This window comes from Bubalus kerabau, chromosome X (assembly GCF_029407905.1).
Source record: "Bubalus kerabau isolate K-KA32 ecotype Philippines breed swamp buffalo chromosome X, PCC_UOA_SB_1v2, whole genome shotgun sequence".
In the NCBI taxonomy this organism is placed as follows: Eukaryota; Metazoa; Chordata; class Mammalia; order Artiodactyla; family Bovidae; genus Bubalus; species Bubalus kerabau.
Window position 1 is genome coordinate 124045540 of NC_073647.1, and position 27458 is coordinate 124072997.

Consider the following 27458-nt stretch of genomic DNA (forward strand, 5'->3'; position numbering starts at 1 on the left):
AAAACCTCAATGAGCTATTACATCCCACCTGTTGAAATGGTCATTTATCAAAAAAAATCAGATAACAAACATTGCTGAGGTTATGAAGAAAAAGGAACCTTTTTTGGTGTTTGCTGTTGGTGGGGATGTAAACTGATATAGCAATTAGAAAGTAATTAGGGAAAATAGTATGAGGACATCTCAAAAAGATTAGAAATAGAACTACCATATGATCCAGGAATCCCCCTTCTAAGCATATATCCAAAGGAAATGATACCCGTATCTCCAAGAAATATCTGCTTTCCCATGTTCATTGCAACATTATTTGCAATAGCCAAGAATCAAAAATAACCTCAATGTTCATCAATGAATGAATAAAGAAGATATAGTACACACACAGTGGAATGTCATTCAGCCTTAAAAAAGAAGGAAATACTGTCATTGCTGACAACATGGATGAACTTGAAGGACATTATTCTGAATGAAACAAGCCAGACACAGAAAGACAAATATTACATGAATTTTACCTGTGAAATATATGTGAGTTTAAAATAGTCAAACTCTTGGAAGGACAGAGTAGAATGGTGGCTGCCTGGGGCCAGGGGTGGAGGGGGATGGAAATAGGGAGATGTTGGTCAAAAGAGTACAAAGTTTCAGTAGCTCAAGATGAGTCAATTCTGGAGATCTAATGCACAGCATGATGACTATAGTGAACAATACTATATTTTGACTACTATATTGATGACTATAGGGAACAATACTATACCTGCAGTTTACAAAGAGGGTAAATCTTATATGTTCTCACCATAAAAACAAGATTTAAAATTTGAGGTGATGAATATGTTAATTATATTAACTGTGCTGATCATTTCACAATGTACACATTTATCAAAACAATTGTGCACCTTGCATGTATGCATGCTAAGTCACTCCAGTTGTCTCTGCAACTCTATGGACTGCAGCCCACCAGGCTTCTCTGTCCATGGGGTTTCTGCAGGCAAGAATACTGGAGCGGGTTGACATGCCCTCTTCCAGGGGAGCTTCCCAACCCATGTGCACCTTATTCTTTTTTTTTTTTTTAATTTTATTTTTAAACTTTACATAATTGTATTAGTTTTGCCAAATATCAAAATGAATCCGCCACAGGTATACATGTGTTCCCCATCCTGAACCCTCCTCCCTCCTCCCTCCCCATTCCATCCCTCTGGGTCGTCCCAGTGCACCAGCCCCAAGCATCTAGTACCGTGCATCGAACCTGGACTGGCAACTCGTTTCATACATGATATTTTACATGTTTCAATGCCATTCCCCCAAATCTTCCCACCCTCTCCCTCTCTCACAGAGTCCATAAGACTGTTCTATACATCAGTGTCTCTTTTGCTGTCTCGTACACAGGGTTATTGTTACCATCTTTCTAAATTCCATATATATGCATTAGTATACTGTATTGCTGTTTTTCTTTCTGGCTTACTTCACTCTGTATAATAGGCTCCAGTTTCATCCACCTCATTAGAACTGATTCAAATGTATTCTTTTTAATGGCTGAGTAATACTCCATTGTGTATATGTACCACTGCTTTCTTATCCATTCATCTGCTGATGGACATTTAGGTTGCTTCCATGTCCTGGCTATTATAAACAGTGCTGCGATGAACATTGGGGTACACATGTCTCTTTCCCATCTGGTTTCCTCAGTGTGTATGCCCAGCAGTGGGATTGCTGGATCATAAGGCAGGTCTATTTCCAGTTTTTTAAGGAATCTCCACACTGTTCTCCATAGTGGCTGTACTAGTTTGCATTCCCACCAACAGTGTAAGAGGGTTCCCTTTTCTCCACACCCTCTCCAGCATTTATTACTTGTAGACTTTTGGATTGCAGCCATTCTGACTGGTGTGAAATGGTACCTCATAGTGGTTTTGATTTGCATTTCTCTGATAATGAGTGATATTGAGCATCTTTTCATGTGTTTGTTAGCCATCTGGATGTCTTCTTTGGAGAAATGTCTATTTAGTTCTTTGGCCCATTTTTTGATTGGGTCATTTATTTTTCTGGAGTTGAGCTGTAGGAGTTGCTTGTATATTTTTGAGATTAGTTGTTTGTCAGTTGCTTCATTTGCTATTATCTTCTCCCATTCTGAAGGCTGTCTTTTCACCTTACTAATAGTTTCCTTTGATGTGCAGAAGCTTTTAAGGTTAATTAGGTCCCATTTGTTTATTTTTGCTTTTATTTCCAATATTCTGGGAGGTGGGTCATAGAGGATCCTGCTGTGATGTATGTCAGAGAGTGTTTTGCCTATGTTCTCCTCTAGGAGTTTTATAGTTTCTGGTCTTACGTTTAGATCTTTAATCCATTTTGAGTTTATTTTTGTGTATGGTGTTAGAAAGTGTTCTAGTTTCATTCTTTTACAAGTGGTTGACCAGATTTCCAAGCACCACTTGTTAAAGAGATTGTCTTTAATCCATTGTATATTCTTGCCTCCTTTGTCAAAGATAAGGTGTCCATATGGGCGTGGATTTATCTCTGGGCTTTCTATTTTGTTCCATTGATCTATATTTCTGTCTTTGTGCCAGTACCATACTGTCTTGATAACTGTGGCTTTGTAGTAGAGCCTGAAGTCAGGCAGGTTGATTCCTCCAGTTCCATTCTTCTTTCTCAAGATTGCTTTGGCTATTCGAGGTTTTTTGTATTTCCATACAAATTGTGAAATTATTTGTTCTAGCTCTGTGAAGAATGCTGTTGGTAGCTTGATAGGGATTGCATTGAATCTATAGATTGCTTTGGGTAGTATACTCATTTTCACTATATTGATTCTTCCAATCCATGAACATGGTATATTTCTCCATCTATTAGTGTCCTCTTTGATTTCTTTCACCAGTGTGCACCTTATTCCTATTTGTCAATTATACCTCAATAAAGCTGAGGGCAAATAACATTGAGCATAAAACTGGGAATGTTTGGGGCAATTATAAACTGTATATTTACTGCTACATCCCTCAGAGCACCTTGATCTGTATTCAAAGTTTTAAAGTTCCCCCTTTGTTCTATTACACTTTGTTTCTATAGTAAAAACTACATACATAAGAAAACTTATGCATATAAAAACTTCCATATGAATGTTTATAGCAGCATTCTTCACCACAGCCAAAAGGTAGAAACAATTCAAATGGCTATCAACTGATGAATAGATAAACAAAAGGTAGTATAGCCATACCATGGGATATGATTTGGCCATAAAAAGCAATGGGGTACTGATACTTCAACATTGATGAATCTTGAAGATATTATGCTAAATCAAAGAAACCAGAAACAAGTCTACATACTATATGACTATATTTATATGACATGTCAAGAACAGGAAAAACTTATAGGGATAGATGAGATTAGTGGTTACCAGGGGCTGAGGAATGGGGAGCAGGGGGAGTGACCACTAAAGGACACTGTGTTTCTCTTTGGGGTGATGCTAACATTGTGAAATTAGACAGTGCTAATAGTCACGCAATTCAGTGAATACACTAATTACCACTGAATTGTATACTTTAAGTGTGTAAATTTTATGGTACGTGAATGATGCTTCAATACAGTTGGTATTAAAGGAAAATAATAATTTTACCATACTTCCAAATACTTAGAGGCTAGTTGACCAGCCTGTGGAAGTCATAGTTCTCCAGTGTCCCCTACATTTCTCACATTCATTTTTTATTAATTTGAAACTTATAACTGCTCAAGAAATCTACAAATGTAGAGGGCTGACCCAGGGATCAAACCCAGATCTCCCACATTGCAGGCAGACGCTTCAACCTCTGAGCCACCAGGGAAGCCCCAAAAATTATGTTAGGAAATTAACTATCAGCTATGAGAGTCCTTTGGACTGCAAGGAGACCCAACCAGTCCATTCTGAAGGAGATCAGCCCTGGGATTTCTTTGGAAGGAATGATGCTAAAGCTGAAACTCCAGTACTTTGGCCACCTCATGCGAAGAGTTGACTCACTGGAAAAGACTCTGACTCTGGAAGGGATTGGGGGCAGGAGGAGAAGGGGACAACAGAGGATGAGATGGCTGGATGGCATCACCGACTCAATGGACGTGAGTCTGAGTGAACTCCAGGAGTTGGTGATGGACAGGGAGGCCTGGCGTGCTGCGATTCATGGGGTCGCAAAGAGTCGAACACGACTGAGCGACTGGACTGAACTGAACTGATGGGATTTTTTTGAGTTTGAAAATTTTATATAGCATAGGGAGTTCCCAGGAGTTCCACTCAATGTGAATTTCCAAATTGGTTTCAGAGATGTACACAAGTATATATTCCTTTCTATGCCCAGAAGATTATATGCTGACCAAAATTTAAGTGGCAAATATACTTCAGGTCTGTCTTGCATTAAAGAAATTAAAAACCTATGTGAACAGAAAAAAAATTCATGTAATATGAAAGGAAAGACCCTTTACTACATCCTCTTTAAATGTTCCTTTCTCAACAGTGATTCATTATCTCTTCACCCACATATTTATCAACTCTCACCCATGTATCTTCTCTAAACACTCAGATATGCCCTCTACACTCAAACTGAATTAACATTTTCATATGGCGTCCACTTAAATTGTTGGCCATCCTACATATTTTCTCAACATAACCACTAGGGACAGCCCATCCCTAATCAACTGCAACTAATTTTATTCCTACCATAAATTAAAAGCCTTCCCAGGTGGCTGCACTTCGCTGGAGTGGTTGTGAGGAGATACCCCACGCACAAGGGCAAAGGAGAAGCCCCAGCAAGACAGTAGGAGGGGCGGATTTGCATTTGGAATCAAACCCTATTCCTGCCAGAGACGCTCAGAGGGCTCAAACAAACCTTGTGTGCACTAGGACCCGGGGACTCCACAGAGACTGAGACAGAACTGTGTTTGAGCATCTCCTGTAGAAGTATGGGTCAGCAGTGGACTGCCGCAGGGGCAGGAGCTCTGGGTGCAGCAGACTTGGGTATGGCATAAGCCCTCTTCAAGGAGGTCGCCATTAACCCCATCACAGAGCTACCAGAACTTACACAGGACTGGGAAATAAACTGGGAGGGCACAAAGAGAACCTTATGTGCACCAGGACCCAGGGAAAGGAGCAGTGACCCCACAAGAGATTGACCTAGACTTGCCTGTGAGTGTCCAGGAGTCTCCAGTGCAGGCGTGGGTTGGCAGTAGCCTGCTGCAGGGTAGGGAGCACTGAGTGTAGCAGTGCGTGCATGGGACCTTTTGAAGGAGGTTGCCATTATCTTCATTACCTCCCACTATAGTTTGGCCCCAGGTAAATAGCAGGGAGGACACACAGCTCCACCCATCAACAGAAAATTGGATTAAAGATGTACTGAGCATGGCCCTGTCCATCAGAACAAGACCCAGTTTCCACCTCAGTCAGTCTCTCTCATCAGGAAGCTTCCATAAGCCTCTTATCCTTCTCCATCAGAGGGCAGATAGACTGAAAACCACAATCACAGAAAACTAACCAAACTGATCACATGGACCACAGCCTTGTCTAATTCAATGAAACTATGAGCCATGCCATGTAGGGCCACCCAAGATGGACGGGTCTTGGTAGAGAGTTCTGACAAAACATGGTCCACTGGAGAAAGGAATGGCAAACCACTTCAGTATTCTTCCCTTGAGAACCCCATGAGCAGTATGAAAAGGCAAAAAGATAGGACACTGATAGATGAACTCCCGAGGTTCCTAGGTGCCCAATATGCTACTGGAGATCAGTGGAGAAATAACTCCAGAAAGAATGAAGCTGCTGCTGCTGCTAAATCACTTCAGTTTGTCCAACTCTGTGCAACCCCATAGACAGCAGCCAACCAGGCTCCACTGTCCATGGGATTTTCCAGGCAAGAGTATTGGAGTGGGGTGCCATTACCTTCTCTGAGAAAGAATGAAGAGACCAAGCCAAAGCAAAAACAACACCAGTTGTGGATTGACTGGTGATGGAAGCAAGGTCCAAAGCTGCAAAGAGCAATATTGTATAGGAACTTGGAATGTTAGGTCCATGAATCAAGGCAAATCAGAAGTGGTCAAACAGGAGATGGCAAGAGTGAACCTCGACATTTTAGGAATCAGCGAACTAAAATGGACTGGAATGGATGAATTTAACTCAGATGACCATTATATCTACTACTGTGTGCAAGAATCCCTTAGAAGAAACGGAGTAGCCATCATAGTCAACAAAAGAGTCTGAAATGCAGTACTTGGGTGCAATCCCAAAAATGACATAATGATCTCTGTTTATCTCCAAGGCAAACCATTCAATATCAAGGTAATCCAAGTCTATACCCCAACCACTAATGCTGAAAAAGCTGAAGTTGAACGGTTCTATCAAGACCAACAAGACCTTCTAGAACTAACACCCAAAAAAGATGTCCTTTTCATTGTAGGGGACTGGAATGCAAAAGTACGAAGTCAAGAAATACCTGGAGTAACAGGCAAATTTGGCCTTGGAGTACAGAATGAAGCAGGGCAAAGGCTAATAGAGTTTTGCCAAGAGAACGCACTGGTCATAGCAAAAACCCTCTTCCAGCAACACAGGAAAAGACTCTACACATGGACATCACCAGATGGTCAACACCAAAATCAGATTGATTATATTCTTTGCAGCCAAAGGTGAAGAAGCTCTACACAGTCAGCAAAAACAAGACCAGGAGCTGACTGTGGCTCAGATCATGAACTCCTTATTGCCAAATTCAGACTTAAATTGAAGAAACTAGGGAAAACCACTAGACCATTCAGGTACGACCTAAATCAAATCCTTATGATTTTACAGTAGAAGTCAGAAATAGATTTAAAGGGACTAGATCTGATACAGTGCCTGATGAACTATTGAGAGAGATTTGTGACACTGTACAGGAGACAGGGATCAAAACCATCTCAAGAAAAAGAAAAGCAAAAAATAAAAATGGCTGGCTGAGGAGGCCTTTCAAATAGCTGTGAAAAGACGAGAAGCCAAAAGCAAAGCAGAAAAGACAAGATATATCCATTTAAATGTAGAGTTCCAAAGAATAGGAAGGAGAGATAAGAAAGCCTTCCTCAGTGATCAATGCAAAGAAATAGAGGAAAACAATACAATGGGGAAGACTAGAGATCCCTTCAAGAAAATTAGAGATGCCAAGGGAACACTTCATGCAAAGATGGGCTCAATAAAGGACAGAAATGGTATGGACCTAACAGAAGCAGAAGATATTAAGAAGAGGTGGCAAGAATACAGAGAGTAACTATCCAAAAAAGATCTTCACGACCCAGATAATCACAATGGTGTGATCACTCACCTAGAGTCAAACATTCTGGAATGTGAAGTCAAGTGGGCCTTAGGAAGCATCACTATGAACAAAGCTAGTGGAGATGATGGAATTCCAGTTGAGCTATTTCAAATCCTGAAAGATGATGCTGTGAAAGTGCTGCACTCAATATGCCAGCAAATTTGGAAAACGTAGCAATGGCCACAGGACTGAAAAAGGTCAGTTTTCATTCCAATCCCAAAGAAAGGCAATGCCAAGGAATGCTCAAACTACCACACAACTGCACTCATCTCACATGCTAGTAAAGTAATACTCAAAATTCTCCAAGCCAGGCTTCAGCAATATGCGAACTGTGAACTTCCAGATGTTCAAGCTGGTTTTATAAAAAGCAGAGGGACCAGAGATCCAATTGCCAACATTGGTTGGATCATCAAAAAAGCAAGACAGTTCCAGAAAATCATCTATTTCTGCTTTATTGTCTATGCCAAAGCCCTGGACTGTATGGATCACCACAAACTGTGGAAAATTCTGAAAGAGATGGGCATACCAGACCACCTGACCTGCCTCTTGAGAAATATGTATGCAGGTCAGGAAGCAACTGTTAGAATTGGACATGGAACAACAGACTGGTTCCAAATAGGAAAAGGAGTACGTCAAGGCTGTATATTGTCACCCTGCTTATTTAACTTATATGCAGAGTCCATCATGAGAAATGCTTGGCTAGATGAAGCACAAGCTGGAATCAAGATTGCTGGGAGAAATATCAATAACCTCAGATATGCAGATGACACCACCCTTATGGCAGAAAGTGAAGAAGAACTAAAGAGCCTCTTGATGAAAGTGAAAGAGGAGAGTGAAAAAGTTGGCTTAAAGCTCAACATTCAGAAAACTAAGATCATAGTATCCGGTCCCATCACTTTATGGCAAATAGATGGGGAAACAGTGGAAACAGTGGCAGACTTCATTTTGGGGGGCTCCAAAATCACTGCATATGGTAACTGCAGCCATGAAATTAAAAGACACTTACTCCTTGGAAGGAAAGTGATGACCAACCTAGATAGCATATTCAAAAGCAGAGACATTACTTTGCCAACAAAGGTCCGTCTAGTCAAGGCTATGGTTTTTCTAGTAGTCATGTATGGATGTGAGAGCTGGACTATAAAGCATGCTGAGTGCGGAAGAATTGATGCTTTTGAACTGTGGTGTTGGAGAAGACTCTTGAGAGTCCCTTGGACTGGAAGCAGATCCAACCAGTCCATCCTAAAGGAAATCAATCCTGAATATTCATTAGAAAGGCTGATGTTGAAGCTGAAACTCCAATTCTTTGGCTACTTGATGCAAAGAGCTAACTCATTTGCAAAGACCCTGATGCTGGGAAAGATTGAGTGCAGGAGGAGAAGGGGATGGCAGAGGATGAGATGGTTGGATGGCATCACCGACTTGATGGACATGAGTTTGAGTAAACTCAGGGTGTTGGTGATGGACAGGGAAGCCTGGCATCCTGCAGTCTTTGGGGTCACAAAGAGTCAGACATGACTGAGCGATTGAACTGAACTGAACAGGTGGCACTAGTGGTAAAGAACACGACTGCCAATGCAGGAGACATAAGATACAGGTTCAACACCTGGGTTGGGAATATTCTGTGGATAAGGTCATGGCAACCCACTCTAGCATTCTTGCCTGGAAAATTCCATGGACAGAGGATCCTGGTGGGCTACAGTCCATTGGGTCGCAAAGAGTCGGACATGACTGAAGCGACTTACACACACACACATACACACAAACTTAAAAATAGCCTATTACTATCATTTCCCTCTATATATTTCATGCTCTAATATTTTTCCTGTTTCCTTGGTACTTGGCCCATTCCTAAGATAATCCTAATCAAAATTGAAGTTGGATGCTGCGATAAGTTCTGAAACATCTTATTTCAACTAGCAAAAGTAAAGTATCAAAAGGATGTAGGATATATGCTCCCACATTATATATTCACCAGAGCCTTTATTTTCTTTGGGCTATTATTTTCCATCTTTTCTAAAACACTGCTATTTTAAAATCTTTCACTCATTTTGTTCCTCTCACTACAGTCTTTATCAACTTCCATCTCCACTCTCTCTTCCTCATGTAAAGCACTTCTGTAGGAAATTGATAATCGGTCTTTCAGCTTCAAACTCTTTAACACTCAGAGCTGGCTGCTAAGAAAAATTGACCAGATTCCTGTGATCCTTGCCAGCTTCTCTGATCAGAGAAAATCAGCTACATTTTGAAAGATATGCAGGTTACTGGAGAAAATGAATTACGCTGGTAAGGTCAAGAGACAGACTGAAGGAAGTCTCTGTGCTGTGCTGTGCTTAGTCTAAGTAGCCATTTAAAAGAAAATGTTTTTTTTTTTTTTAAAAAAAAAAAAAAAGAAAATGTTTTGCATAAGGTGGTTAGCATGTGTTATTCTCTGAAGACTAATTAGCTCTATTGAAAATGGGGGGGAGGGAGTGTCATTCTAATGAAGCAGGAAGAGTTATACATATGAAAGTGAAAGTGAGGTCGCTCAGTCGTGTCAGACTCTTTGCAACCCAGTGGACTGTAACCCACCAGGCTCCTCCCTCCATGGTATTCTCCAGGCAAGAATACTGGAGTGGGTTGCTATTTACTTCTCCAGGGGATCTTCCCAACCCAGGGATCGAATCCAGGTCTCCCGCATTGCGGGCAGACGCTTTAACCGCTGAGCTACCAGGGAAGCTCATACATATGAACTGCATGCATTTAAACATATATACTATAGCTCTTGATTGCAACTGGGAGAAAGCTTCCATCAATAATTTTATGAACCATACCACTATGCATCGGAGGAAAGATGATAAAGTAAGAACCTGAGGTGAAACAAACCACTCCTGTCTAATGGTGTTTAGAGCAAGACTCAGCAAACTTTTTCTGTTAATTATCAGACAGTAACTATTTAGGCTTTATGAACCATACAACTCACAACCATTTAACCTGCCCTTGTAGCATGAAAGCAGTTATAGACAATAGGTAACAAATAAGAGCGGCTACATTCCAATAACAGTTTACTTAAAACAAAACAAACAAAAAACAAGTGGCAGAGGGTCTGGGACAGAACTGTCTGAGTAGTGAGAAAAAGCAAACCCGACATCCACAAGCTGTCCTTAGCGCTCAGAGGTATGTCTTGGCATTCAACTTCTGTGCTCTGCATCGATAGGTCTACAAGGCCTTGGCCAATTAAGCATTTTGTTTTCAATTTGAAAATTCAACTCAACCTTCATGGTCTGGCTCATACGTTGCCATCTTGGCAGACCTTTCTATCTGGCTGGAGGTTCTATATCACCTTGTTACAGATCTGTTTTAAGACATTTGACATTCTTCTTGAACTCGACCTGTTTGTGTGTGTGTCTTACGCTTCCGTAATGCATTAAAATATTTCTTACCCGGCAGAACGTTGGAGGGAAGGAGGCGGCGTCCTGGGTTCATTCCCCCGGGCTGTTCCAGGCCAGGCACCTGGAGGCACGGGCTGGGTCCGCGCCGGGCTCCCTCCGCTACCGCGCGACCCCGTGGGTCCGCTCATCGCCCGGGGCTCGTGGCGCATCCACTGCCCACGCAGCCGCGGCCAGCTGGACCCAAGCCGCCAACATCCGGGAGCAGCCCCGGTACACCGCCCACCTGGATGGGCCGCAGGTGGCGACCTGGCAGCGGCGTTCGATGTGATCCTGCCTCTCCAGCGGGAGGCGCTGTATGACTCAATCCTGAACTACCAGCACCGGTGCCAAGACTTCTCCCTGCACTCAGCTGATGACAGCAAGCCTCCTGACGCCAGCCTCGACTCCCCGCCCTACCCCTCACTGTGCCCCCGATGCATGGTGCCCATGAACGGCAGTTGCAGGGCGCTTTCCACATCAGCCTCTTAAGAGCTGGCCTGGGAGGATGCATCTCTCAGCAAGTCCTCAGACTCTAGTGCCTGCTTTCCCCCTACCGCCTCGCCTCACAGGAGTGCATAGACCTGGGCCTCTTGGTGGCAAAACTGCTGCCACCACCTCTCTCCTGGCACTGGGGCCGGAAACCAGGCTGCAGCCTCTGCACATGGCACTGGACTTCCACTTCCCCCACATGTGTGCACTCAAGCTTGGCCAACCATCCTCAGCTCTTGGGATGGGGAAGAGGGCCTGGTTCCCACCACCGTTTCACCATTTGCTGCTATTAGCAGCCGCTGGCTCAGAGGCTTCCCGCCTCTGGTCCCTGGGTTCCACTGCCCTAGACACGGGCTCCAGGACCATGCCTGGATCCACCCTCGTGAGAGAGGGTCAAAGCTCTGTGCTGGATATTTAAGTTTAGGGGTCAACATCCTGGGCACATAAATAAATACTCTCTCAGAAAAAAAAAAAAATCCATAGAAGCAGAACTATGTTTTGCACTTCTTTGCTTTCTCTACAGGTTTTTTTGTTGGGTTTTTTTTTTTTTTTTTGGCACATGAAAGGCAGGTAAGAAATAATTACGAATATTGTACAGGTACCGATACAAACCAATACAGGCTTCCCTGGTGGCTCAGACGGTAAAGCGTCTTCCTGCAATGTGGGAGACCCGGGTTCAATTCCTGGGTCGGGAAGATCCCCTGCAGAAGGAAATGGCAACCCACTCCAGCACTCTTGCTTGGAAAATCCCATGGACAGAGGAGCCTGGTAGGCTGCAGTTCATGGGGTCGCAAAGAGTCAGACACAACTGAGCGACTTCACTTTGACTTTCACCGATACAAAAGTATTCATAACTAGGCCACAAAAGAGATTAACTTTCTAAACACTGGTACAACAAATGTAGGTTTTAATCCTCTGCATGGCTTTTTAGTCAACCTTAAAATATTTAAAGCATGTGAAACATAGAATGATAATCTTACCTGCATACATCCTTCATCAATCTTGCCCTTTTGAGGATCAATTTTAAAATGTGCAGTTTTTTTAAAGTGGTACATCAGAGGAAGGGATTTGGATCGATTTTGCATAACACAATGAATCTCTGAATGTCCACCCATGAAACAAGGTGCAAAATTAAGAATCCTTCCAGGATCAAACTGTAGTAAGACTGGAAGTCCTGAGCCTGTCAGGGCTAATTCTATTTTCTGAAATGAGCCACCTGTAAAAGCAATAATAGTTTGTTAATATTAAAAGTGTTTTGGGAACCCAGAATATATTTGCTCAGTCCAAAGAGTGTCATCTGAAAGACTTGATGAGACATGGGTATCTAATTCAATCTTTCATTCAACAAAGTTACTGAATGCCTTCTCTGTGTCAGTATTTTTCTAGACCTTGGGAGTACAGTAGTGAATAAAACAGGTGATGTCCTTGCTCTCATGGATTTTACATTCTAGTGAGGTGACACTGACAATAAAATAAATAGGTAAAGTAAGGTAAGACAGAGTACAATGTCTTGAGGATGCTCATTTATATGGGGAACTCCAAAAAGAATTGATAGGGAGATGTGAGCAAAGATATAAAGGACCCTGGAAGAAAATCATGGGAAAAAAATTTTTTTTAAGTCTATTCTAAATACAGAAAACAGCAAATACAAAGACTCTAATGTAGGAATGACTTGGCATGCTCAAAAAAAGAAGAAAAGAAAAAAAAGGAAAAAAAAAAACCCTCAGGAATGAAGTATGGCTGCAGAAGAGTAGTAGAAGAATGGTAAGAAAAGATCTGACATAAGATATACTTTTGACTGTAGAGATAACAAAATTTGCTGACTGATTGCAGTAGAATTGGAGATTGAACACAATAAATGATGATGCTAAGGTTTTTGGCATAAGCAACTGAAGTGATGGAATGAAATGGAATGAAGTGATGTAAGAAATGAAGTCATTTTTTGAGGCAGGAAAGACTTCAGGAGGGACAGGCTATGGGGAACCAATAGTTCTTTTTGGACATGTTAATTTTGAGACATCTGGTAGAAATCCAAGTGGAAATGTCTTATTAGGTCACTTATTGTATTTGTCAGCTTAGAGTGAAAATGAAGAAGGAAGGACTGGGGTTGTCAGGGGAGAAGAGAAGCTGGGTGAATACTAATCTCAGATCAGGAGAAAGTGAATGAGTGGAGGAATGTAGTAGTAATGGCAAATACCAGGACTCAGTTGGGATTAATGGTTTTGTGTTTTTCACTGGCCCAATTAGCTTCTGAGGTGCAGCCCTGGAGTAAGCTGAGAGTTGAATTGAATCAGATTAGAGGTTTTCCACTCAGCCACAGTGGGAGTTGAGCCAAGAGGTTTACATATACTTGGGGGAAAGTGATTAAAATTATGAACAATGGAATATAAGCTGAGCAACAATGTAAATATGAAGTTTTGGAGATAGAGTACTAGAAAAGAAGGTAGTCACTATGAAATGAGGGCTCTGATTGAGTGAAAGAATAGTTTTGCAGAGAAAGTATTATAACTAGAATGCCAAAAGTAGGGTTTATATTTCTTCACCCATACTCTTACTAGCCAATCCAAGATTCTAAGGCAAACCTAGCATCTCTATCTCTAGCCATTGAAAACTAGATTAACTTGAAAGCCTAGAATAAATGTTCTGTCTATGATCAGCAGACAGAGCTCAGTATCACCAACTATGGCATAAATAGTAACAGAGCAATCAATTTATGCCCTAGGAACGCTGTTCAACTCTGCTCAATGACATCACTCATACCAACACGCAAATCTTCTAGACTCTTATCTTGCCATGGTCATCTTTCTGGATTTCATCACTCATCTGCCTATATTTTTATTTTCTCTTTGATCTTTCTTGCTAAACTAACCTTCAATTCCATTTTACTCACTGTAACTCATCCAACATTACCTGAAATGTACAGAGTTCACTGCATTTTTACATGTGACCTACAAAGCACATGCACTTATGAATATCCTATAACAAGATACTGCATCCTATTTATTGATACTATAAATCTAGGTCTTATTCTTTGACTGTTACTTTATGTAGATTCTAAGAGAGCTAAAGGTTTGGTAAAAATGAAATAGATCGTTTGTTCCTATACTAATCTCTAAGAGAAAATCTAGGCTTACGAAGAAAAGAAACAAGGTTGTTTTTTGTTTTTATTTTATTTCTTTAATTCTACATCACCATGTTTATCTACTGTTATCTGAAAATAATTAAGTCATTTAACTTTTAAATTGGAAAATTACTATATAAATGATTCTGAGGATGACTTTTCTCAATGTTCCACAGAAGACATGTTAAGGTCTTTCGAATGTTTGCATTTTCATTCTAATCAATAATTATACATTTCATTAAATTGCCTCTACATATATTGCTGTCCAAACTTTTAAAGAATTTAAACAGCTATATATTTGATCATAATGTTCATTTCACACTTACTTTTGATGATTTGATTATCATCTCTCAAAAACCCATCTTTACTTGCTACAGACTCAAATCTCAAAAAAACAGCATAGTCTTGCCTATGTGAAGGATCATTCTTTTGAACATCAATGATTAGCCTGTGAAAAAATTACAATCAATTATTTCTAAAGCAAAGATGACACATTTTATTAATCTCTCAAAAGGGAATATCAACCCAATACCTAAATCTACACAGATGGAATTCAGCAATAAAAAGATAACTGTGATCCATTTTCCAAAATTCCCACACAAGATACTGAGACTTGCAAAAGAAGGCCACACTCATATATGTGAAGTCAAAAACACTGAGTTCATGATGATATTTGCAAGATAAGTGGGATTCAAATATACTAAACTGTCAAACTCTTGCCTCCAATGTCACTTTTTGTGTAAAGGATTTTCTTTCCAGGCAAACTTCATTGCTAACTAAGGTCTCTGTTCAAGTCTCTATAGTGGTCCTTCCTACAACCTGGGTGTAACTGCAAATCTCTGGTACATATCTGTGTCCTCCCATGAACTAAGCATATATTTCTAGCCACATTCTTGTTAGAGGAGAAAAGGCAATTTGGAGAATAGGATTTGGTAACAGCCAAATATTGGCAGAGGAGAAAAGCAAAGGAAAGATGAGAAGAAAGGAAGTAGGACCAAAGACACAGATGGGTTATGTCACAGGCTTGTGCCCTGACACAAGCCTTACCTGCTGCTTCTGCTGCTGCTAAGTCGCTTCAGTCGTGTTCGACTCCGTGCGACCCCATAGAGGGCAGCCCACCAGGCTACCCCGTCCCTGGGATTCTCCAGGCAAGACCACTGGAGTGGGTTGCCATTTCCTTCTCCAATGCATGAAAGTGAAAAGTGAAAGTGAAGTCGCTCAGTCCTGTCCGACTCCTCGCGACCCCATGGACTGCAGCCTACCAGGGTCCTCCGTCCATGGGATTTTCCAGGCAAGAGTACTGGAGTGGGTTGCCATTGCCTTCTCCATTGCCGTACCTAGAGCTCAGCTTTTTAGCACTGGATACTCATATATATACACAGAAGGTTGATGTGAAATATTACATAGGAATTCAAATAGCATATTGAGAACACCTTTAAGACTACAAATCATATTTATTTCTCAGTTCATGCTAGACTCTCAAATAAAATGAACATATTGCCATGAAAAGAAATTTAGAATTTCAAAGATTGTGTATTAAACAGAATCTTACAGATTCACCAAAGAAATTTCCTGCATGAAGGGATGATTAATAAGGCAATTATAGATTGTACAAATAGAACAATTACTTGATTTATTACTCTCCTTAAATTAAACCACAACTCAGTCTTCATCAGACAATTGGTATCACCAAGTGACCCCATTGTCACAGAGAGAAATACATTAAACATTGCCTTCTTACAAAGGTCAACATACTGACAACTGGATCAATTATTGTCATACACTACAATCTCTCAAGTGTACCTGCAATTGCTACTGTATATTTAAAACAGCATTGTCAATTATATTTTTCAAACTAAATAACCAAACCAAGCACAGGGAAAACTACACATTGGCAAAAGTCCTAAACATTTGTATGAATTTTCGCAACCAAGTGTGGTTGATCCCAGCAGCTACTAAAGGCTTAATATTTCTGATATTCAGTCTAAGTATTTGGCCCTGGCAGGAGCACTGCATCCTCTCTGAAGGCATCTACAACAAACTCCATGCTCCTAGCCACTGCATGACTATTTCTGGAAGGACAATAAGGTCTTGGTCGAACAGACTGGTCTGTGGGCACAATTCAAAGCAACCCCAAACTTTCACCATCTCATTTCCACAAGGTCTGGAGAGATTTTTAATTTAAAATAAAGTGTTTACTTTGGCCACTTCATGCGAAGAGTTGACTCACTGGAAAAGACCCTGATGCTGGGAGGGATTGGGGGCAGGAGGAGGAGGGGACGACAGAGGATGAGATGGCTGGATGGTATCACCGACTCGATGGACATGAGTTTGGGTGAACTCTGGGAGTTGGTGATGGACAGGGAGGCCTGGCGTGCTGCAATTCATGGGGTTGCAAAGAGTCGGACACGACTGAGCGACTGAACTGAATTGAACTGAACTGAAAGTGTTTACAAACATTTTTAAATATTGGAAATAATGTTAACCGTGTTAGAAATATTTAGAACCATAATAAGAAAAATCCAATTTGTGCCTTCTGCCAAGTTTTACTATTAAAATCAATCTGATGAATGCACCATTAATATACTTTCCATTGATCAATAACACCATAATGAAATTAATTTTTGCTTACTTTGGGCTGAAACAAAATGTAATTAAACTCTTTTGATAAGGTAGTAACCTCCCTTCATTAGGAACACAGGAGATAATTGTGGTAATATCTATGCTCTTTATTTTCCTTAAGTAGGTGAGATTATTTAAAGCAACATTTGTTCTTTGTTTAATATTTGTACCCTGTAATATAAAATCAGAAATAAAAGAATATTAAGGCAAATATACAAAAATTATTTTAAAATGTGGTCATAAAATAATAATTGAAATTCCAGAGGCTAGATATAGAGAAAATGTATGTCTTTAAAGTAACATAGGTAAATTTGATCAAGGCACCTCATAAAACTTAAAGAACTATTGAAAAATTGATGAGAACATAAACCCCCACAATTAGCCACTAAGATATATTAATACCCATCTATTACTATCAAGGTCAGGTTGATTTACTAAACTTTTTGAGGTCACCCTTGGAAACACATGAAATGAAATCATATCTTCACGTTAAAACATTTTTAGAGTAATTAAGCAGCTTGTTGGTTATTAGTAAGTTCAAAACAATCTGTTTCAAAACATAATACCTGATCTTCCTCCGTTCCATTATTTACTTACCAATTCTTCTCCAGTGGAATCATCTTGCATTATGGCTACCCAGTTTATAGGTTCTGGGCTATTATTGTACAGAAGTGCACGTTCAATCTTGGATGTTCCAAAGAAAACAGAACCAAAGCTTATGCATTCCAACTTTTTATCATTATTTATGTTTAACAATTCAATAATCTGCTCAATCACATGAGCTCTGATATTCAAGAATATGTCTGGACGATCTTGCAAACTCACTCTACAAGATAATGAATTATACATATATATTTTAATTAGAATTCTATACACTTTTTCTCCTAAATGTTTATATAAACAGAAATTTTATAAAATCACATTATAATTAAAATTCAAAGACCTAAGGGAAGTTCCTTTCATGTATGTGACAGAGACTGTCATGTCCTCCTGTCTGTCTGAACCTGCACAGTAGAATGGCATATGTGCAACCTAATTTATTGTCTCTGGGAAACAACAAAGATGGAAAATAACTGCATGAATTGACCTAAAAACATTTATTGATATTTCCATATCACCAATTATTCTGTAAATACTAGAGTTATATAGGAAGATTTATATGGCCACCTCTAGTTCTAGAATTTTGAGATTCTTTTCTAATCATCCCATTTCCACAAGTCCACTCACCAACTTCATCTTCATCCTAATAACCCAATTCTCTATGAAGCAAAGTATCTTGGCAAAACTCCATTTATTTGCTGAAATGAATATCTCCCCTCATAAAACTTCATTTTTCAGACTAATCTGAATTTACTGTTGAAACTTCCTTTACCTTACATTTATCCCTCTCTGGCATAAACACAATCCTTTTGAATCTTGCCCCATCAGATAGCACAACTCAATGACCAAACCACAGCCATCACCAAAGTCCTTAACTTACACTCTATCTCCGTCACACTGGACATGGTTCATACCATGTCTTTACACATGTCCCCTCACTTAGCTTTCTTGACACCATACTTTCATGCTTTTCCTTCAACTTATTTAGACTCTACCTTCTTATTCTCCTAAGACTTGAGTATTTTGTAAATTTCATGAATAATGCTATTTCTCTCCTACTCTTTTATACTCTACTCTCTTTCTCAAAGTTATTTTTAACACTTCATGCTTCATCTACAATTTATGTAATAACAACTCTCAAAGCAATATACCTAGACCAAAATTTTTTATGGGACTCAATATAAGTAAAACTAATAGGCTCCAAAGGATTCTGCAAAGCAAATCAATTCCAACGTTACGACTGGAGTCAAGATCTTCTACCACAGACCTGAACCTCCTCTTACTTTGTCTTTCTATAACCAGTTACTAAATCTAGTCAAATCTACCTCCGTAACATACCTCCATTCTGCACACTTCTGTCCATATTCTCAATCTGTACCTTAGCTGAGGCCTTCATTATTTCTCTTCTGCCTTACTATTATAGTTTGTAGTCAGGCTATCCACTCCACATCTGTACTCCTTGATTTTGTACACTGCTATTAATGTGAGCTTTCTAAAATGAAAACTAATTAGGACACCCCATCCTAAAACTTTCCTGAGATTCCACGGCCTTTACAATAAAACCTAAGTTTGTATCAGGGCTCACAATTGTTTCTCAAACATTTTTTATTGAGCTGTAGCCTTCAGTGAGAAATGTATTTTACACTGCAATGCAAAATACACACACACACACACACATACACACATACACATGAAACAAGTTTTACAAAATGCCATTTGAACTTAGTATGTGAGATGCATTCTGATGTTTTCTATATCATTGTTTTAATACTAGTGGTGACTCACTATACTGACTGCATATCCTGCTAATGAACTGAGAAGTATAGCAAAAAAAAAAAAAAAAAAAAGCTTTCCTATAAGGCACTTAACTGGACCCTGCACCATTCTGTTTTTCTGGTTTCATCACTCCTCACCTCCATCTCTTTGCCTCAGATCTCAAGATGTGTAACACTGTCTATTAACCTCTAGAAAGTCATCTTCTACCTGCTCTGCCTGAAATCATTTCTCTAACCTTCTCCCATCACCAATATCCACCTCTCCTACACACAAACACACGCACACGCACACACACACACTCAGCCCAAATCACACCACTGCTCTTTGCTGGCCAATTTCTACTCAACAACAGGTGTTTTGTTCAACTACTACCTCCTTAGTGGAGCTCTTTCTTGATCCATTCCCTCACCCCCACAAAATTCAAACTAGGAGCTCCTACTAGGTGTACCCATATGCCATTCTCCAGTTCTTCCCATTTTTTCAGTCTCTAGTACTTGGCAAACAGCAGATACTCAATGAATTAATGCTGACTCAAAGTCAAAGAAGCTAACATACATTCAAAGACAACAGGCATATATGAAAAGAGAAACAGGAAACTATTAAGCACTACACTAGAATTAAGAACCATAGTATATACTCACTTTGCCAATTCGTTTACAACTACAGGCTGGTCTGCACAGAAATCCACTTTAATAACCACTGATGACTTGGGCTGCACAACACCACTGGTTGGAAAAATGGCAATGGATAGTTGGCCCTGGTATTCTGTTTTAAAGATACCTAAGGAGAATGAGAGCAGATGGTTTACATTTGGATCCTTATAATGTTAACATTCACTCACTTAGTAGGGGACAGACACACATTACAGAGTATATGGTCTACTGTGGACCAAGAATCACAGCTTTGATTGTAAGTCCAGTCTCCAGGGTCATCCAATAAATTTCAGCCTAGTTTTAAGACTCAACCCTCACCAATAGCTAAAATATACTGTCTGCTTACTTTGCTCAGACACTTATGCTAAGAGCTATGCATATATTATTCTACTTAGTCCTCAAAATGAAATCAATGATACAGGCTCAAGCATTACCTCCATTTTATAAATAAGGAAATAGATAGGTCAAGTCACTTGTCCAAAAATACACAATTATTATGATAGATTAGATGATCAACTCCAATTCTTCAATCTTCTCTGCATGCTTAATGTCACACTCCCATGGATTAAGTATGTTTTCCTACCCCTTGACTGGGCCTGATCATGTGATTCACTTTGGCCAATAGCATGGAGCTAGAAGTGACAAGACAGCTCCAACCCCAGATGTTCTCCTGCTCTCTTACCATTGAAAGTGTTTCTTTTGAGAAACTGCTGTCCCTTTGGCCTATACCCCATAAGGAGCAAATGTGGAGCAGAGAGAGCCACCCAACTGACTCACAGACCTGCAGTGAGTAACAGATCAGCCTGGCTGCCTCAACCTGAAGCAGAGTAACCCAGTTTAGTCAAGTTCCTGCTAATGTGCACAAAAGCATTAGTCCAACTCTTTGCAACCCCATGGCCTGTAGACTGCCAGGGTCCTCTGTCCATGGAGTTCTCCAGGAAAGAATATTGCTTTTTTAAGCTACAGAATTATGGCATGGCTCCTTCCACATCAATAGCTGACTACTACAGCTAATAACTAATAGAGCTGGGATTTTCACCTGGATGTTTCTGACCACAGGGCTTATACTTATAGCCACCACTACTACTCATTATGTAGTTAATGTAGTTCACAGAGGAAAAGGGTGAAAAGAATGAATTTCTAGAATAAAAAAGCATATGAGAAGGAGGGCACAAGTATTTCTTATTCTGAAAGCAGAAATGGTCCATAGTTTATGGTAATGTCTGGTGCCTATATTAGAGCATGCAGTCTATATCAGATACCATCTCCTTTTCATCTCTGTAGTCCTGGCACCCCACACAGTGCCTAGCACCAAGCAGTGCTCAAAATGTCCAACAAATGGGAAGCAGCCAGTCGTGAGTGTCTTTGATATCACTATACAATATTAACACAAATGAGCATTCTGCCCACATAAACAACTTTGAAGATTCCTAACTTACCAGTTTTAAATCACATTTGATGACATTTTCCAAAATTATTCATTTAACTTAGGATAATGAAAATATTAGCATAATAAAAGTACTGAAAATATAAAAAAATAATAAAACTTTAAGTCCAGAAATGACCTGATGAAAAAAGGTAAACAAACTCACAGTAACAAAATGTGTTAATCCAATAATTTTTAGAGACATGGTAAGGACATAAATATTTATTTTTTCTATCATAATATAAAGCAAAAATCTGTAAAATTATATCCATTACAAATAAACAAGTATCATTGACTCAGTTCTCCAAGAAAATAAAACTATATAAGTTCAGTTAAGGCTGAGTCTAAAGTCAATGGTCCAAAAGCTTATCCAGGAACAACCCCTAACAAAAGAACATTATTGAATATTTTAAATATATTAAAATAGTGAGTACACAAACATAACTGTGTCTTATTTAACTTTAATGCCATCAGTAATAATGAAATATTTGACTGTTTTATTTTTTTTAATGTTAACAACAGGAGCAAGGACATCATCCTAGGAGAAGGATGTCATTGAAGGAAAGATGTTACAGATAGAATTTTTGTCATCAAATTTTCATTTTTTTAAAGATATGAAATTGGCCAATGTGTGGAGAATGAACTACAAGCAGATAAGAAGAGACTTCAGAGAAATAATTTAGGTTGATATAACTATAAGGCAAAAAAAGATGATGACCTGTTGTAAAAAAAAAAAGTGACAATGGGACAAAGAAAAATAGGATTACTGACATAAGGATGTGGATAGACATGATTTAATAATTGACTCAGTAAGGGGGTAGAGGGTGAAAAGGAGGGAGGTGTCAAGGATTTTGCCAAATTTTTGACTTGGCCATCTACATGGTGGTGACATTCAATGAAAAACAGAAACGGAGAACTTTGGGGGAGAAGTTGAGTAGTTTAGTTTTAGACGTGTTAAGTCTGAAAAACCTGAAATAAATGCAGTCTTGTATAGACGTCGGTTAAGTAACAGGAATGGAAGTGATTGCCCAGGGAGAGCAGAGTGACTGAGAAAACATTAGGGTTCATGACAAATGCTAAGGAACACTCACTTCTAATGTACTGAGAAAAGGAACAGCGGTCCACAAGAGAATTAAGGAAGATGGAGAAAAAGAATAATTCTAACATCAACTGTATTTACTGAACATTTAATATATGTCAGAGAGTGTGTTAAGCATTTTATTAATCATCACCACAATTATACAAGGAAGGTACTATGTTTATCCCTAATGTATAAGTGAGGCAATGAATATTCGGGAAGTATAAATTATTTGCCCAGGGCCTCCCAGCCAGTTAATACTGTAACCAAGATTTGGACTCTGGAATACCTCACTCTGGGTCAAATCAATTAAATGAAGGCTCACTGAATGCTTAGTATATGCCCAACGCTGTGTCACACATGAAAAGTATGTTGAAATCTCATGGCATGGATTTCCAAGAAAACAAACAAACAAACAAAAAATACACTGAGAATAAGTAGTGCGTGCTTCTCTGGGTAAGAGAGGGTTCTTAGGACCACTTCTGGGTCTGATCCAATTTAGCAAATTTCCTGCTTTAGAGATGATGCTAGGCTTTTCTAGACAGTGATGTAGAGAGATGATGCTGATGATCAGGGGAAGAGAGGCAGCAGGCATTAAGAGCAAGAGAAAGGTCATATATTTGCGGTAAAATAAACCAAGGTAGCCATTGAAATCCAGAAATAGTGTGTAAAGATCACTCTATGGACTTTTAAGACTATTCCACATAATAACATGGTAGTAGAAAAAGTACCCAAAGATTCAAGAGGGGAAGAGGGAAATGATTGCAATTCAAAAAATGCTAAGATTTTTTTTCAATCTTCAATGATTAAAAACTAAGAAACAATAAAAACATAAACGAAGAAATGGAGTTTACCAAAGCACAAAATACTAATATTAGAAACATCTTAAAGACTAAACTATGTTTTTTCAAAGTGAAAAGATAAGCACTACTTGGTAAGTTAGGCAAACATTCTTACAAGAGGCAATACAACAAAATGTATTTGACAACATGCAGCTAAATCCATGGATAGTTACTCCATAATAGATTATTAAAGAGAATGCAATGGCACCCCACTCCAGTACTCTTGCCTGGAAAATCCCATGGATGGAGGAGCCTGGTGGGCTGCAGTCCATGGGGTTGCGAAGGGTCGGACACGACTGAGCGACTTCACTTTCACTTTTCACTTTCATGCATTGGAGAAGGAAATGGCAACCCACTCCAGTGTTCTTGCCTGGAGAATCCCAGGGGCGGAGGAGCCTGGTGGGCTGCCGTCTATGGGGTCACACAGAGTCGGACACAACTAGAGCAACGCAGCAGCAGCAGCAGCAATAGATTATTAACATAAAACATCATGAAGTTGTTACATAGATAAACTCTAGTATCTATCTCAGAGAGAGTACCACAGAGAGAAAACACAGCTATATAAGTCATGAACTTGCCGAGTGTGGCTTTTTGATGTTTTCTTAAGTATATATAAGGGCTTCGCTGGTGGTTCGAATGGTAAAGAATCTGCCTGCAATGTGGGACACCCAGGTTCAATCCCTGGGTCAGGAAGATCCTCTGGAGAAGGGAATGACAACCCACTCCAGTATTTTTACCTGAAGAATTCCATGGACAGAGGAGCCTGGCTGGCTACAGTCCAAGGGGTCGCAAAGAGCAGGACATGACTGAGCAACTAACACTTTCACTGAGTATTTGTAAACACTTAATCTTTGACTCTAAAACTATAAAATATTTGTCACATAAAATCCTTTTGGAAAGTTTTATTAAAATCATCTTTGGTTTCTGAATCTATTTTCTGCTTAAGTGTTTTTCTTCATGAAAATACATAATTCTCATGAATATTTATATATTGTGCTTATGGGTAATGAGGACTTTATGACACTTTATGGGCACTTGCTACTGTGAATATAAAACGTACTATCAATTTTGGTAAGGGTAGAAAAAAATATTCATCTCCAAAAATGAAGGACAAAGGCAGCAGAAAGAAAATGTGTTTCACTGATAACAATGTGCTTCAGTTTGTAAGGTAATGGCAATTAACACTTCATAATACTCAATTATAATTTACCAAAAATAGTATTAACTACAATACCATGCACACATACTAAAAGTTAATGTGAATTACTCTTCCTAAAATGTATGGACTCAGGTCCATATATGTACTTTTATTAAGTAAAGTAATATTAAATAGTCAATTAAAATTCAAACATATTTTTTACTTATAGAGAGTTTTTATATGTAATAAAAATGTACAATTTGGTAAGATTTTAGAATAAAATCTAGAAGTTAGAATCAATTTAGAATCAATTTAAAATAAAGAGAGGATATGATCAAAGCATTAAAGAATTTGTAATGGACAACAGTTATGAAAAATTTTGGAAAGTAAAATAATACAAATAAAATTCTATCAATTACATATCACTGCTCCATAATCAGATCTAAAGGACTATTTAGACCAGAGTAACTCACCATAAGAGAGTTCATCCTTAACACTGGAGTCAGGCACAAATGAGCCTAATATTTCACAATCTCACAGAATTCAGAAATTCAATCATTTAAAAAACAAAGTATGGAAAGTGAAATAAGTAACACTCAGTGAGGAACAATTATCAGTTTTATCTGTTTATATCCCAGGAAGAAATCAGTAAAGTATCAGACTTCCTTTTGTCTTAATAATTTCCACTGTTCATTCAAGCAGCCCCAGAGAATGCACTCACTTAGTATAAGACAGGTTTAGATATAAGACCTGTTTCATGTACCCAACAAGCAATTTCAAGAGAGAAATGTCCTGCCTGTCTGGAGCTTGTCCTCATCTCAGCTTGAGAAAAATGTTAGTCTTATCCCAGATGCTGACCATTCAATCAAGAGAATGAAAGGATAAATGATTGTATGCCTACTATATATCAATGACGAGTGTGTGGTCATGCAGACACAAGCACATGTGTGCGTGCACGCACGCACGCACACACACACACCCCTATGCCTTTACGCAAACTGTTAGGTCACAGTAAGAATCTCTAGAAATAATCTCATGGAGAAGAGAGAAACACTTTTTCTTTCAACAAAATGTTAGTAAAAGCCTGCTAGGGATCAGTATGTGAATTCAAAGTTGAATATGATAGAGAAAAGGAACAAATCTTTCCTGAGTACCTGTGATAAGTCAAGTACCATATTACAGCCTTTGGTACATACATAATTAACCACAGTATATTTTATTAGTCAGTTTATAAATGAGGAATCTTAAGTTCAATGTTCTTAAAGATACTCATCTCAGATCACACAGCTTGGAAGGCACTGGGCCCTGATTCTATTTCTGGAAAGCTCTAAGGACTGTGTCACTTCTATGATACCACTCTATGTCTATCCTCAAGGAGGTCATCAGTCATCTGAGTCAAGTTATATTAATAAGAATCATAAGGATGTAGATTCATCTTTCCTGATATTGCCTATTAGTTTCTAAAATAGTAATCCTACTTAAGGACCTTCAGTTTTGAGTTTTTCCAAATGACAGACCTAATTTTTGAGGAGCAGGGTAAATCAGAGAATACATTAATTGCACAAGAAAGATTGAAGGCAGGAGGAGAAGGGGACGACAGAGCATGAATGGTTGGATGGCATCACCAACTCAATGGACATGGGTTTGAGCAAACTCCAGGAGATAGTGGACAGGGAAGCCTGGCATGCTGCAGTCCATGGGGTCACAAAGAGTCGGACATTACTGAGTGAGAGAACAACAACAATATATTTCAAACATTATCAATTTTCTTCCAAAAGTGTAAGTTAATTTATAGAAGAGAAAGTATTTACCTGGCACACTGCCATGGTTAATGATATTAATCTCTTTACAATACACTTTACTACTGGGAACCAATGTCCCAAAATTAACTTCTGGCTCAATTTCCAATTGACATGATGGAATCAACCTAGAAGAGGAGAAAAGAGGACCATATGATGAATTTTAACAACTATAATCTCATGGTTAAATCCACAGGGACTTTTATCTTAACTCCTTAAAAGAGACTTCAGTTTCCTTACAGGTCTGCTGGTGGGACATTTGTCAGTAAACAAAATTGTGAAATGAAGACACAAAAAAAGATAATGAGAGACATTTTAAATTTAAAAATCAGATTTTGTGCATAAATACATGGAATACTCTCCCAAGTACTCACCTTGAAAGGTTACCCATGTATCTCAATTTTTTTTGCAGCTCAAAACATACTTGGAACTCTGTCTTGAAATCTCCACCTAAACCATACATTATTTTGCCCACCCCCCTCAGAAGGGGAGGGGGCATACATACACCATATGTTCTTTTGCCCCCTCTTTCAAAAGGGTACCAGTTATCTTAACAAAGTAAGTCGTTTGGATGATGCCATATCTGATGAAATAAAAGAAGGTGGGATACTATAAAATATCACTTGGAGACTAAGAAAAGGTGTAACAACAAAAGGATACAATTGATTTTTCATGTGCATATCTGTAGCACATGTTTTCATAAGCATTTAAAAAATCCATTCTAATCCTATATACATGTCTCATAAGGATATATATACACATATATGTTTTTAATCTGGATACTAGTTTAGTTTATAAGGCATCATTAAAAATATGCTGTTCAATATTAACAAATTTTCTGAAAGATAGGTAAATACTATGGCTCCTACGTTACAGATGAAAAACAAAAGACTTAAAAAGCCTAATTTATTTATCCAAGGAATTATCTAGATATAACATTGAGGAACTTAACCTTGAATCCATTTTGTTAGATTTCGTGTACATTACCTTAGAAACCTAACAATGATGACAACAACATCAATAATAAATGTAGTAATAACAGATCTTTACTGAATCTTTAGGTTATATGCCAGACACATGAATTAATTCACTCCACTTAGGATACAACCTCCAAGATATAAATACATACATGCATGCATACAATCATATATACATACAAACATAACAAAATTCACAAATAAAAATACATGAAGAAAACATTCACAAATACTGTGTTACTCATTGATGGTCTGGGCCTTCTTT

At 39.0% G+C, this 27458-nt stretch overlaps 1 protein-coding gene across 1 annotated transcript in view; it reads right to left on the bottom strand.

Moving 5' to 3' along the window:
• The window catches only part of LOC129640167 (cilia- and flagella-associated protein 47-like), a 103393-nt gene that overhangs the window by 68524 nt on the left and 7411 nt on the right, over positions 1 to 27458 (bottom strand). The window contains exons 3-8 of the mRNA XM_055565403.1: positions 26229 to 26344; positions 19922 to 20060; positions 17502 to 17730; positions 16915 to 17075; positions 14609 to 14730; positions 12142 to 12377 (exon numbers count right to left, since the gene is read on the bottom strand). Coding sequence (XP_055421378.1) covers positions 12142 to 12377; positions 14609 to 14730; positions 16915 to 17075; positions 17502 to 17730; positions 19922 to 20060; positions 26229 to 26344 — 1003 coding nt within the window. The remainder of the gene's footprint in view (positions 1 to 12141; positions 12378 to 14608; positions 14731 to 16914; positions 17076 to 17501; positions 17731 to 19921; positions 20061 to 26228; positions 26345 to 27458) is intronic.